The sequence below is a fragment of the Vulpes vulpes genome, chromosome 1, assembly GCF_048418805.1.
Source record: "Vulpes vulpes isolate BD-2025 chromosome 1, VulVul3, whole genome shotgun sequence".
Classification (NCBI taxonomy): domain Eukaryota; kingdom Metazoa; phylum Chordata; class Mammalia; order Carnivora; family Canidae; genus Vulpes; species Vulpes vulpes.
The window spans coordinates 146,113,425-146,128,556 of NC_132780.1; the positions used below are offsets into that span (position 1 = coordinate 146,113,425).

At 34.6% G+C, this 15,132-nt stretch overlaps 1 protein-coding gene across 4 annotated transcripts in view; it reads right to left on the reverse strand.

Annotated features, from left to right (window-relative positions):
* Positions 1-7,242: 7,242 nt before the first annotated feature.
* Positions 7,243-15,132, reverse strand: part of MMUT (methylmalonyl-CoA mutase) — a 31,735-nt gene continuing 23,845 nt past the window's right edge. For all 4 annotated transcript variants that reach the window (XM_072733660.1, XM_025991043.2, XM_072733661.1 and 1 more), the window contains exons 12-13: positions 13,126-13,293; positions 7,243-7,513 (exon numbers count right to left, since the gene is read on the reverse strand). In XM_072733660.1, coding sequence (XP_072589761.1) covers positions 7,385-7,513; positions 13,126-13,293 — 297 coding nt within the window. In that variant the 3' untranslated portion in view covers positions 7,243-7,384. The remainder of the gene's footprint in view (positions 7,514-13,125; positions 13,294-15,132) is intronic.

Genomic DNA, 15,132 nt, shown 5'->3' on the forward strand with positions numbered 1-15,132 from the left:
CAGAATGGGAAAAAATATTTGCAAATGACATGTCAGATAAAGAGCTAGTATCCAAGATCTATAAAGAACTTATCAAACTCAACAGCAAAGAAACAAACAATTCAATGATGAAATGGGCAAAAAGACACAGACAGAAATCTCAACAAAGACATAGACATGGCCAACAAGCACATGCCCCGTATCACTTGCCATCAGGGAAATACAAATCAAAACCATAAGGAGATACCACCTCACAACAGTAAGAATGGGGAAAATTAACAAGACAGGAAACAACAAATGTTGGAGAAGATGTGGAGAAAGGGGGACCCTCTTGCATTGTTGGTGGGAATGTGAACTGGTACAGCTACTCTGGAAAACTGTGTGGAGGTTCCTCCAAGAGTTAAAAATAGAGCTACCCTATGACCTAGCAATTGCACTGCTGGGGATTTACCCCAAAGATACCGATGTAGTGAAAGACTGAGACACCTGTACTCCAATGTTTATAGCAGCAATGTCCACGATAGCCAAACTGTGGAAGGAGCCTCGGTGTCCAGCAAAAGATGAATGGATAAAGAAGATGTGGTCTATATATACAATGGAATATTACTCAGCCATTAGAAATGACAAATACCCACCATTTGCTACAACATGGATGGAACTAGAGGGTATTATGCTGAGTGAAGTACATCAATCAGAGAAGGACAAACATTATATGGTTTCATTAATATGGGGAACATAAAAAATAGTGAAAAGGATCATAGGGGAAAGGAGAGAAAATGAGTAGGAAAAATCAGAAAGGGTGACAAAACATGAGAGACTTCTAGCTCTGGGAAACGAACAAGGGGTAGTGGAAGGGGAGGTGGGTGTGGGGATGGGCTGACTGGGCTGAAGTGCCACTGAGTGGCGGCACTTGATGGGATGAGCACTGCCAACTATATGTTGGCAAATCAAACTCCCAAAAAAAAATATACAAAAAAAAAAAAAAAAAAAGAAAATCTGATTTTTTCCCTTCTAGTCTTAACTGAGTGAAAAATTTGTCCATTATCTTATTGGATAACCCACACATTTGTTTTTTTTCTCTCTCTGTCTCCAAGGGAAATAAAATCAACACTCTTCAGTGTTTGTCTGAGACACAAGTTCATATAAAAACACTCAAGAAGAGTATGAAAGTATTAAGAAAACTGAGGCTCATTAGGACAAGTAGACAGCTTGCCCAGAATCCAATAGGTAGAAGATGCTGACCTAGCACCTAGGTAGGTCTAATGCCCAAGTACATGCTTTTGCACATCTCCATATAATTCACTGAGCCTGAGATGAGCTACTACATCTTGTGAACATGACCATAAAAGTCTGCAGAGGAAGCTTGGTAGATGGGACAGAAAGTGAAAAAGGAAAAGGCAAGTGTATTTCAGGACAACATCTTCAGAGTCATAGTAGTTATTTCTTCTCTTGGTTCACAAATGTATTGTTCAATTGGATAGCAGCTTTCATGACAGACAGAAATTCTGAATGAGTAAAATGTCATTTTTTTTATTGAGTAAATCATGGAAATCCAAATTAGCCATATCCTCAGGAAAAATATCTCACTGAGAAATTTTTACTCCAGTGAAGAGTGATTCATACCCCATAAATTTGCTAAAGAACACTTTAAGGAACTCTTAGCTGAGTTCTTAGCAAATGTAAGCCTAGAAATATTTCAAATGTCTTCTATAATAAGAGCTAGCATTTTGTAGGACAGAAAGGATATTTTGACTCGTAAGACCAAAAAAAAAAAAAAAAATCCTTTCTATTCCTGGTTGCCTCATAACCAAAATAAATATTCTAGTCAAAAAGCCTGGGTTTGGGGGGAAGAACTGTCTTCCCGATTGGATAAGCCAAAATAAGAAGTGATTAACTCGTCTCACCTGAAAAGGCAGGAAACACAGTTTGTCTTAATTCTTTAGGCCTATTGTAGACACCATCTCTCTCTGAATCATTTTATTTAAATGATGCTGCCAATATCCGTATATATACCACCACATATCTGAAAGTTTTGCTTTCTCCCCCAAGCTATGGAATGATTTGCCAGTGATGCCAGATTCCTTTGTGACACATATTTAATACAATGACCCTGGGTTTGAGTGTGTGAGGTTTACAAACTGGATTGAAACTAAGGGGTCAGTAGATCATGAGCTAAACCTCATTTTTAGCGAGAAATTAAGGATTCCAAAACAAGACTATGTCCCTAATCACAGCAGCCTTGGTCAATCCTAGGCAAAAAGGGAAATGCAAAATGTCTCCTTGCCTCCTATCCCATTGGCATTTGAAAAAGCTATTATCTATTATTTGAAAAAGAGGAAAAATGCTTATAGCTCAGATAAAGAGAAAAAACATAAAATTTTGTGGCTGCTTCAGTAATATACAAATATCTTCTACTGAAATCAGTGAGCTACCTGGAGGAAGTCAATTTTTAAAAAAGATTTCACAGTAAGATGTTAATAAATGATAAAATCCATATCCTATCTGTAACCTTATCATGAATTGCATGCTTCAACCACATTGACTGTCCCCAACTCCCTGAATAAGCTCTGTTTCCACATACCTGTTTTACATACTCACACTTCTGCCCACTTAACCTCTTTCCTTGTTTCAAACTCCAGATGTTGTTACCTCTTTGAAGCTTTCATTTCTCCCACAGGAGAAAATCAACAAGTCTTCTTGTGTTCTCACAGCACTAGGTGGAGACCTTCTTTACAACCCTAGTCACAATCTCCTTGAGTTTATCTGCTGCAAACTGGCTACCAGCTCCTTGAGAATAAGAATTATGTCAAATGAATATATTATTTTTATTTCCAAAGGCTAGAAGTGATGCTAGCAAAAAGTATGATAATAATAATTACTATATGAGACACTTATTGGTGGTTTACTGTCTGCCTAATAGTTCAAAGCAGGTTTCATGCATTATATCATTTAATCCTTAAAACAAACATTTGATGTGGGTTCTATCATCATCCCTTTTGTAAGACTGAAAATCACAGCAGAATACATGCAGGACTATGACAGCACAAGACTTACCAAGTAATTGGCTCCCCCTGGAGTCTGGCAGTGCACAAGCTGAGCACAACTAGCAAGCTCTTTCAATGTTTTTAGAATCTAATTTAAATGTTTAATATTAGGTTTTTACCAGATAAATTTGTAATTTAAAAAAATATTTTTGGAGGTCTTGGACGCTTTAAACTAAATATGTTAGACTCATCTACCTTGTGTCCTTTTAAACTTATTATCTAAATAACCACTTATTCTGACAGAAGATTGTCACCAAATTGCTCTGATGACCATATGGGTTAATAAAATGACAAAACTAAAGGAGGCAATAGGATAGACAGTTTGAAGTTCAGTAAAAACAGTCCAGAAAACCTGAGAATGTCATTACTGTTATTCTACTCTTCTATCCTCCCACCCCCCCAACACATACATACAAGTTCTAGATTAAGCTTTTCATTCATAGAAAGAATTAGACAGCAAAAGTGTCTTTTTGCTATGGACATATGTAATGCTTACTGGCCATGTGCAGCTCTGCTAAAACACAATAAAATTTTGTATGTTTTTATTTTCCAAAAGTAATAGCATATTAGAATTTAACAAATGGTAACCAATGAAAGTACATATTACATAAATTCATGACATTTATCTTAATTATATTTTGCCCATGATCTCAGAAGCAAAAAGGTGTTATTAAATAATCCTGAAAGAAGTTATTAAATTCTGCATTGTTCTTTTTTTAAGGGATTTCAGGGAAATTTGTATTTTGTGTTGTGTGTAAATACTCTTAGTATGCCCTGATGGCATGTTAAGTGGTAAGAGGAGGTCAGTATAACAAGGGATTTGAATGCAGAGGGAGGAAATAGGCCATGAAGAATCAGTAACTTAAAATAAGTTAATGTCAATTAGAGATATTTACTAAAGAGAATTCAATGATAATCTCATATCCAAGGTCATATTCTAGCTTCACTGCTAATGAACAAATCATTTTAGCACAAATGCAGCATAGTTCATGAACAATTATCAACATGTAGTTGTACTGACCACAAATCACAATCACAAAGGATGACATTAAGTACATCTAAGCAGATTATGAAAAAGATGTGCTTTTCCTGAAGTGATTACAGAGCCTATGGGTCTCTGGATCTCTAAGATGGACATCATTTCAAATATTTTTTCAAGGAAACAGAATAATCCTGAACTTAGAGAGACACCTACAGGTACAACAGGAAAAATAAAAGGAAGATCTGAGAAACAGAGAACAGTAGCATTATGTTTATTCAGGAAAACCAAAATGATTTTTCTTCAAAAATATTTTTGAATGTCAAGACGATTTTCATAATGTTAGGCACAAATTTTCATCTAATGACCTAAAGGATGGTTCATAATTCTTCGGAAATGGAGTCAGGGTTTGCCTATTGATAGAAATGACATTATTTGTTAACATCATCAGCATCATTTTTACTATGTCTACCAAATAGCAGTAAAAATATTTACATATTCATCACTGTGCTAAGTCTTTTTTCCTCTCATTTAAAATAAAAATATACCTGGTAAAATAAACCTATTCTGCATTAGCAGACATTTGTGTCTTACCATAAATGGTTTTATTAGATCCTCCTTTTTTTGTAAAGGAAAAGTTTTTGAGTAGTATGAAATGAATAGGCATTTAAAGATGCTAGAGGAGGGTGGTGGAGATCCCTGGCATAACCTTGTCTCTGGGTAAATAGGTTTAGAGCTGTTTAACAATGCCCTCAGCTCTCCCCTCCATTGTATTAATCCCCACTCCCTGAAATGGAAATCAGAGGAAGAAATCATCCGGTTTCTTTAACTCTTCTATTTCTAGGCAGGTTTTGTTCAGAAAGGTTGCCCCTTCAAAGCTCCCCTCCATCTCCTGTACTATGATAATATTTATATAACACTGACGTTTCCATTAAGTTGTAGGGAAAGGATTTTGATGTCTTCATAGTACCCTTAAGATGTCATTCTAGGGTGCTTCCAAAGCCAGAAAAATTCTAGTATTGACAGAAAGACTACTGGAAAACAAATCCCATTATTTGTACCTTTTCCTGATTTTGACATTATGCCAGTATATCCAGTCTCAAAATCGCTGCACATCAAAAACAGCCCACAAAGGAACAACCAAAATAGGCGAGAGGATATAGCAGATTCCACACAGTGAATATTCAAGGATCAAGAGCCCCCCCTTTTTTTAAGATAAAAGAGAGATTCTATCAATTCAATCTCCCAAAATAAGATCTTACCCTCTCCATGTTTGTCATCTCTGAGCAGCACCCGAGCAGATAAGTTTCGATACTGGAAATGCCTCTAATACATTATTCTAACAGTCTTCTCTCATTGTCAGTCTTGCCCCCACCAAAAGGCATCTTCCACACCACTGGTGTGCTAAACACAAACCGTATCAGATTATTTCCAGAGAAAACCCTTTTATGATTCTGTCTTTATCTTCAGGATAAAGTCCAAATCCCTTAACTTGCCTCTGTACATAATCTGGCTCCTGTCTACCTTCCCAGTTTCCTGCCTTACCATTCACTTTTTTTCAACAATAGTAATAATACAATAAAAATACCAATAGCATTTATAAAATAAACATGTCAGAACTATCCTAAATACTTTTATTGTGGTAAAATGCATGTTTCATGACATTTACCTTATTCACTATTTTTAACTGTGCAGTTCTGCAGCTTTAAGTTCATTCACATTGCTGTACAACCATTACCATCACCCAATCTCTAGAACGTTTTTATCTTCCCCAATTGAAACTCTGTAACCATTCAATACCTTAATTTCACATTCCCTTTCCTCAGGCCCTGGCAACCACCATTCTTTCTGTCTCTATGAATTTGACTATTCTAGAAATCTCATATAAGTGAAATCATATCTGTCCTTTTGTGACTGGCTGACTTCACTTAGCATATTGTCTTCAATACTTTACCTATGTTGATGCATGTGTCAGAACTCCCTTCTTTTTTTAAGGTTGAATAGTATTTTATTTATCCATTCATCTATCAGAGGACACTTGGGTTGCTTCTACCTCTTGGCTATTGTGAATAAAGCTGCTATGAACATGGATGCACAAATATCTATAGGAGACCCCGCTTGCAGTTCTTTTGGATATATATCTAGGAGTGAAATTGAAATTACTGGGCCATTTGATAACTGTTCAATTTTTTTTTTTTTTTGAGGAATCATACATTTTCCCCAGCAGCAGCAGCAGCAGCAGCAGCATTATACGTTCCCACCAGCAATGTACAAGGGTTCTGTGATAACTTTAGGTAATAGGTACCTAGAATAGGTAATCAACTTGAGTGGCCATGGGATGCCCTGATTACATATTATATCTGGGTGTGTCTGTTAGGGTACTTCTAGATAAGATTAGCATTTGAATCAGTGGATTTAGTAAAGTAGATTGCCCTCTCCAGTGTGTGAGCATCACTGGTTGAGGGTCTGAATGGAACAAAAGGCAGAGAGGAAAGAGGAATCCACCTGTTTTATTTCCTGCCTAACTGATCTGGGACACATCATATTATCTTTTCCGGTCCCTAAACTGTGATTTACACTATGGGCTCTTGATTCTCAGGCCCTTAGACTTGGACTGAGTTATACCAACTAACTCTTCCAGCTATCATACTCCTTCTACATTCCCAGTTTACATCATCATTCTGAAGAAAGCCATATTAACAACTTAAGCACCTTCATTTTAGGGAATATTCATAAATATCCACTCTCCTGGGGCTTGACCATGCCCAGCAATAACAGGGTCACATGTTCATGCCCAGGAAAAAAGTAAAGTCAGATTTGAAGAAACATTCTGCCATTTCCTCCCTGTTCCAACCTTCAGGTCTGATTTAACATTCTTACTGAAGTGATTCCAGTAGAAGTTGGCTGAAGATTGTAACCATATTATATTTCTCTATATAAATACTTTTCCTTATTTTTTCCAAGATAAGTATCATTATTTTGTTCATACATGGATTTTATTTTCTGGTGCTCAAGTCAATACAATACTAAATCAAAGAATGGGACTAGTCAGATATTTTTTAGGTAAAGTTTAATTTTTAAAATAGAGTTTAATAAGAAATACTTCAAATAAATATCATGACTTTAAAATAATATCATTGTCTAGAGTTTCTGATGATGAATTAAACATATGGAGTTTTTAAGGATATATATGTTTTTTTGATTTTTAAAGAAACTGTATACACTTAGAGCATCACAAAATTCTTACAAGTCAGGTATTTTAATGTAAAGCTTTCAGGAAAGCACATATCAAATGTTGAAATAAATTGAAGACATGGTTTTATTCTCTGATCATCATTGAAAGTCTATTTTAGAAAGAAAGTTAACACAAAAAAACAGGATGTTACATAGATTGCTGCTTCTTTTCCAAACACTTCTCAATATCATCAAGCACTTGAACGGCAGCCTTTGGAATTCGAGTCCCAGGACCAAATACGTTGGAAACTCCAACTTCAAATAGAAACTCATAATCCTGTTGAAAGAATTTATTTAATTAAAGAAGAGACAATATTTTTAATTTCAAGGAAATGAAACTAGGGCAGTAATTACTGATGCCCCCAGCTTTCTCAACTGGTATACTATTCATATTTGAAGCTAAAAAATTTTTCCTTCCCTGGAAGTGCTAGTAATAACCACTTGTACCCATTTTCCAAATACCCCAGTGTTTGATATGTGGTAGGAAACATGGCCCACTGAGCAAGAAGTTCTATGCCCCAAATCATATAATTTTCTTTTGCCTTGATTTTCACTACTTGTAATTATTTGTGTTAAATTTAGTATCACATTATAGGTTTGCATTACAAGGCTATTTATTTCCTCTAAGATATTTTGTCTACAGCTAGTGAATGCTAATACTTTTGGGGGGTGTTTTGTTTTAATTTTTTTTTTTTTTTGCATATAGTTGACATACAGTGTTACATGATTTCAGGTGTACAACACAGTGATTCAAGTTTATACATTATGTTTTGCTCACCACAAGTAGAGCTACCATCTGTCCTGTTACATTGCTATCACAAGATCATTGACTATATTCCTTATGCTGTCTTTTATTTGCATGACTTTTTCATTCCTTAACTAAAAGCCTGTCTTTGCCACTCCCTTTTACACCCTCCCCTCTGGCAACCATCCGTTTGTTTTGTATTTATAGGTCTGATTCTGTTTTTTATTTATTCCCTTATTTTTTAAAATTCCACTTATATCTGAAATCATATGGTATTTGTCTTTCTCAGTCTGACTTACTCCACTTAGCATAACATCCTCTAGGTCCATCCATGTTGTCACAAATGGCACAATCTAATCTTTTTTACGGCTGTGTAATAGTCCATGTTACACACACACACACAATCTTCTTTATCATTTGGTCTACAGACTGACACTTAGGTTGCTTCCATATCTTGGCTATTATAAATGATGTTGCAATAAACAGAGAAGTGCACATATTTTTTTGAATTTGTGGGGGTTTTTTCTTTGGGTGAATAGTGGTACTTTGAATTTTGCTTCATGATGAAATTAGATTTTCTGTAAATGAAGATTAGCTCATTAAAAAAAAAAAATTCTCTGTTGTTTCCGCTGCTGTTTGTCAGTTTATTTTAAACACAAAGTTTGAGTGAGAAGATTCCCAGGACACAAATACTGCTCCAGGATGTATTCAGTTTAACAATGACAGTACCTGTAGCTATAATATTAAGTTTTAAGACAGGCTGTAAATCCCTGATCCTTATCGACTAGGGTGATCATATGGTTTTGTGGTTATTATTATAGCACCCTCTTTATTTTTATGAGTCTTTCTTTTTTCTATTGATGTATAATTGACATTTAACACATTAGCTCTAGGTATACAATATAATGATTTGATATTTGTATATATATTGAAAAATGATCACCACAGTAAGTCCAGTTAACATCCATCAAAAAGTTACAAAACTTAAAAAAAAAAAGTTACAAAACTCATGTATCTGTGTTGAGAACTTTTAAGATTTACTTAGTAAGTATCAAATATATGATGCAGCACTATTAACTACAGTGTAACATTATATTCCTATGACTTATTTATTTTCATAACTGAAAGTTTGTACCTTTTGACTACCTTCATTTGTTTTGCCCATCCCCTGCCTCCTGCCTCTGGTAAACACCAATTTGTTCCCTGTATATGAGTTTGGGTTTCTGTGAGAGTTGTTTTTAAGATTCTACATATAAGTGAGATCACATGGTATTTATTTTTCTCGGTCTGACTTATTTCACTTAGCATAATGCCCTCAAGTTCCATCCATATAGTCACAAATGGCAAAATTTCGTACTTTTTTATGACCAAATAATATTCCATTGTGTATATATACCTATCTTCTTTATCAATTCATCCATTACTGGACACTTAGGTTGTTTCCACTTCTTGGCTATTGTAACTAATACATGAACAAACATAGGGGTGCATATTATCTTTTTGAGTCAGCGATTTCATTTTCTTCAGATAAATACCCAGAAGTAGAATTGCTGGATCACATGGAGTTCTATTTTTAATTTGAGAAACCTCTGTACTGTTTTCCATAGTGGCTGCATCAGTTTAGATTCCCACCAATAGTACACAAAGGTTCCCTTTTTCCACATCATCACTAATACTTGTTATCTCTTGCCTTTTTGATAACAGCTATTCTAATAGGTGTGAAATAACAGTTCATTGTGGTTTTTTTTTTTCATTGTGGTTTTGATTTGCATTTCCCTAATGCATCTTTTCATGTACCTGCCAGCATCTGTATATGTTCTTTGGAAAATGTCTATTCAGGTCCTCTGCCCATTTTTTAGACTTTTTCAAAGCCTTTTTAAAAGCCCTATATTTATTCTTGAAGTCACATTTAGATGATGAATTATGTGGTCATGCCAATTATCCTCCAACTACTTTTTTTCCTGTCTTTAATATTTCCTTGTAATATTCTTGTAAATACTATATCCTGGCAATGACACTTAACACATCTTACTGAACTTTTCTCCTAAGTCTGAACTTATTTTTTTTTTAAGATTTTTTTTATTTTGTGGTGCCCGGGTAGCTAAGTTAGTTAAGTGTCTGCCTTTGGCTAGGTCATGATTCTGGAAGCCTGGGATTAAGCCCTATGTCAGGCTCCCTATTCACCCTTCTCCCTCTCCCTCTGCCCCTTCCCCTGCTCATGCTCTGTCTCTCTCCTATTCACTTTCTAATAAATAAAATCTTAAAAAAAAAGAAAAACACCTGATTCTTTTTGTAAGTTATCTCTACACCCAACGTGGAGTTCAAACTCACAACTCTGAGATCAAGAATCACATGCTCTACCACTACCTGAGCCAGCCAGGCATCCCCTAAGTCTGAACTTCTAAAGTCAGAGAACATTTCTAATCATTTTTATAACCTCAACATTTGACACATTAAAAACACCTCAAGCATGTCATTATTCCTGGGCAGGTGCTATAGATTTAAGATTTCATAAGAAAACAAGGAAATAATAAATTGGGGATGGTCAAATTGATAGGTTATCTCTTCTATCTTTCCTAATAATTTTATATATCATTTGCTCTGATCCCTCACTTACGGATTTGAAACAGAGGACTCATCTGGGAGAGGATGGAAATTTTGCAAATGGAGAAAGGGTTCTTGATCTACCTAAGCCTTGACATAAGCCTTATAAAATGTACTTTAGTGAGCAGATAAAATGTTGGAAACAAGTAACTCTAAATAAAGGATATATAGGTATTCTTTGTACTATTTTCATTTTGTATCTTACTATTAGTTTGAAATTATTTTCAAATAAAAAGTTATTTCAAAACATCGTCTACTGAGCTGGCCAGGCATATAATCATAGTGTCTACTACATAAAATAAGTAAGCATCATGGGGCTGCTAACCTTTTCGAAAATATTTGGAAACCACTGCGTTGAAGGTCAGAAGTTCCAGACTGTAGTTAACACACACTGGTGAGGACAGATCATATTTATTTAATTGAGCAGCAGAATCTCTAAGCTCCACGATGGCAGTGGCAAAATCTGTTTTGATTAACCACCATATATTAGTGATTCCTAATTTGAAATCTAAATGACTTTCAGCTAAGTAATAGTGCTATTTTATATACTTACTGCAAACAAATAATGGGAAAAATGCATAGGTGGTGACTGCTACAATTATAAAGGACACTCATATTAACACACAAGTGTGTCATTACTGAAAATAATCTTTAGTCTTTAAACTCACAGGGAAAAAAGTATGGAAAACATTTAGAGATGCTTTGAGTAATTAAAATATCCAGAGGGTTAATACAACTTGTGTGAAATGTGTTTCTTGAAAATGTCAGCTCATTTAGATAACAAGCCTGTGTTTTTTCTCAACTCATTTCAATTCCAATATTTTGTGCAGCGTAATTACTTTAGTTCTTAAATTTTAACATGTCTAAGAGCTTAGACAGTATAGATTCTAAAACTGCAATACAAATAAAAGTTTCCATAGACAGACCATAAAGAATAAAAGCCCTTTCAAAAGCCCATATAGTAAAGTATATTTGTGAAAATAATAAGCAAATATGTTAACAAAAGCAGTTTTCTGTTGACTATATCACCATAAGTAGTATTATGTTGCTAGAAAGAATAAATAATATAATTTGGTTGCTAGCCCCACATTATTATCAACCTCACAATTTCATACATATATTTTCTGATTTCCTAAGTAGCATATAAGTCACTATTTTATATTCTGAATGGTATAAAAGAAAAAATTGTAGACTTAGATATAAGATCACATTTCAATGATAGGTTCCTACTATAGGGGAGAGGTCTTAGCATCCATCAATCTCATTTAGAGCAATCTCATATATACTTCTACTTTTTCTATTCTCAGTAGAAAAAGAAAACTTGATATAATTGAAAACTGGATTGGAAATAGAACAAATTTGTATCTTAACTAATTATTTTAAATGACAGGTAAGGTAATATGTGGAAGGTATCACCCCATCCCATCAATAAATTAACTGATATCACTGATCGTCAACTAGCATTCATTTCTCCTTTTCTAAGAGGATCCATATTTTTATTCAAGAATCCACCTCTTCTCCAATCAGGGAAAATTCAAACTTTTCAGGACTGGCTGATTCCATTTCTGGATTACGATATTTTTAGCTCTAAGAAAACTATACCCCAGTCAAATTAGTTTTAATGAAGAAGATATTCTGCAAAACCATGTAACTGAAACAGCTCTGAGTTAGGGCAACATCCATGGATGGAAACATGGAAGAAATGAACAAGGTAAGCTACTCTAAACCAACAGAAGCATGTGCTGCTGACTGGTTAACCAAAGGACTCACTTCATTACCAAGACAAAGAGTGTTCCTATATCTGTGGTTGAGGGTTGATACATGCACTGGTGTGTTCATCATTCTTCTCTCTTCTAGCTGTGAGATTTTATTACTTTTATCCTGTTCCTTTTCCATCATTCTTTATTGAATATGAAGAAAGTATATATCTAGGTTACTAATTTGCAGAGAGGTAATTCCCTCATAAAAGCTTTATAATTTGTTAAATTAAATTATATATAATGAATTATAATATAGCTTGAATAGAAAACAACATCCCGATCAAATCAAATGTGGGAATTCTCTAAGCACAGAGCCCTGAACTCTACATAGCACTCTACATAGCTTGCCCATGAAGCAGGCTCTGTTTTGTAGTTAGCTTTCCAATCACAGGTGCTCACTAACAGGCCCAAAGGCAGAGTAGGAAACAAGCATCTTGCCCAAGAGCATCCCTGGCTAGAGGAATGCAACTTTCTCTCCAACATATGCCTCTCACATCCATCTTTGCCCCAGTTCTTTGAGACATCTTATGTAATTGGGAAACACTTGGGAGGTTTTCCTAGAATAAAGAAAAAGAAAAAAGAAAAGAAAGAAAACAACATCCCCCACATTTTAGTAAAATTTACTTTGTAAAATCACCAGGAAATAATTTAGATCAAAATCTATATCAAATTTATCTTTAGTAAACATATACAGTAAATCAGAACTAAAGATAAACCAATATTACTCAGAATTCCCATTACAGTACTAGAAAAATACAGAATACAGGAGATGAACAATACCTGTGGTGGTATCACCCCTCCACACATGACAAGAATATCTGGCCGTCCAAGGGAGTTAAGTTCTTTGATGAGTTCAGGAACAAGGGTTTTATGACCAGCAGCGAGTGTGCTCACACCCACAGCATGAACATCTGCATCCACAGCCTGCTGGGCCACTTCACGGGGAGTCTAAAATAATCAGAAGGTCAAGAAACAAATCATCATTTATTCCAAAATGTATTTTAAGACTGTAACCTACTTAACTGGCATTCCAAGGTTTTCCTCATTAAAAATCTTGAAGTGAATATAACCTCAAATTTCATCATTCTCAAATCATAAATACCAATTCATCCAATTGATAAAATAAACACTAGTGCTGTATTTGCTTCTAGCCCTAGAATTTATCAATTAGATTTAAGTTACACCAAAATATAGTTCCCAAAAAACCTTAGATAAGAAATATAGAAAAAATATATTATCTTTCCATGTTACAATTTTTGAAAACTACATCTGTTGTCTTATCAACATTTATTGAATGGTTGAGCAGTACAAGACAACACATTATAGTATCTATGAAGTAAAAGACTAAACATAAAATTCAATATGAAAAGTGAATCTTCAGTTTTAAAATAGAATGGGAAAGAGTTATGCTAGCAAGATGGCACACTAGGAAGCTCCAGGACCTTGGTCTCCCATGAAGACACTGAACAACGTATGAATCAAAATAACATGAGAACTCTAGAAACCAGTGAAGGGGCTACAACATCTTGGCAAATACACAAACAAGAAAGGAATGGTGCCAGTATGATTGTTCTTCATTATTAACTGGATTTAACCAGTACGAAATACAGAATCATAAAGGATATTTTCAAGTATTCAATTATGTACTGAGTTACCCAGAATCATATTCATTCTCTGGAATGAGTCTATACCATTTGCTTTGATCATGTGCATGTATTCAAATCACTTCATATAAAAGATACCTACAAGCTTCTCATTGTAAATATACTGTAAACTGAGAAACTTGGAAAGGAAAAGGTTATCTCAAAAATCACTGAACAATCATAAGCTCAAAAAATTATCAAAATCTGAAAATTTCCTTAATTTGGGAGTATTTTAAGGCTCATAATTTCAGTGTGAAAACAAAAGATTCTATGTTCTCAGTAATGGAGCCACATTTAAGATCTCTAGCGTATTGGTAAAACCTTCAGTCTGTGAAAAATATAACCTATGAAATTAAAACCTTTAAGAAAATGCGCATATTCTTGGTATTAAGAAATTTAATTGTTATATGCATGATTGGTCATTCACATCATCCATGTTATAAAATTTATTAGATTAAAATTCCATTTAAGCAATTCAGTTTCATGCTTTATGCTTATACACATTAAATTGAATTTTGTGTTCAAATGTTGAACATCTTAAAACTTCAAATTTAATTTTAATTAAATCAGACACAGAACTGTAAGAAAGTACCTTCACCCACAGATTAAGTTTTCTTTTTTTTAAGGACAAAGTATTATGTTAACAAAGTTGGTAGTACTAAAAGGCAAATTATATTTTTATAGATGGCATTTAATAGGGAAATGAACCTACAGCTCTTTGAAAAATTCTTGCAAATGCCAATGGATGACAACAATTGTTTTTAATTACTTTCATTTTATATAAAAAAAATATTTCCCAAAAGCTACTGACTAAATATCAGGAATTATTATATTTGGTCATTATTTAAAACAAAGGAGCACCTAGGTGGCTTAGTCAAGTGTTGGAGTCTTGATTTCAGCTCAGCTCATGATCTCAGGGTCCTGGGATCAAGACCCATGTTGGGCTCCCACTGAGTGAGGCACCTGCTTGTCTCCCTCTCCCTCTCCCTCTGCCCTTCCCTCCTGTCTCTCTCCCCCTCCCTAAAACAAACAAATAAGCAAACAAAAAGCTAACATAAAAGGGTGGTAGAATAGAAGTAAAAAACTAGAATGGGAAAGTATTCAACTCAAAGGAAGAGTGAAAGCAATCTATTTATTTAGTCTA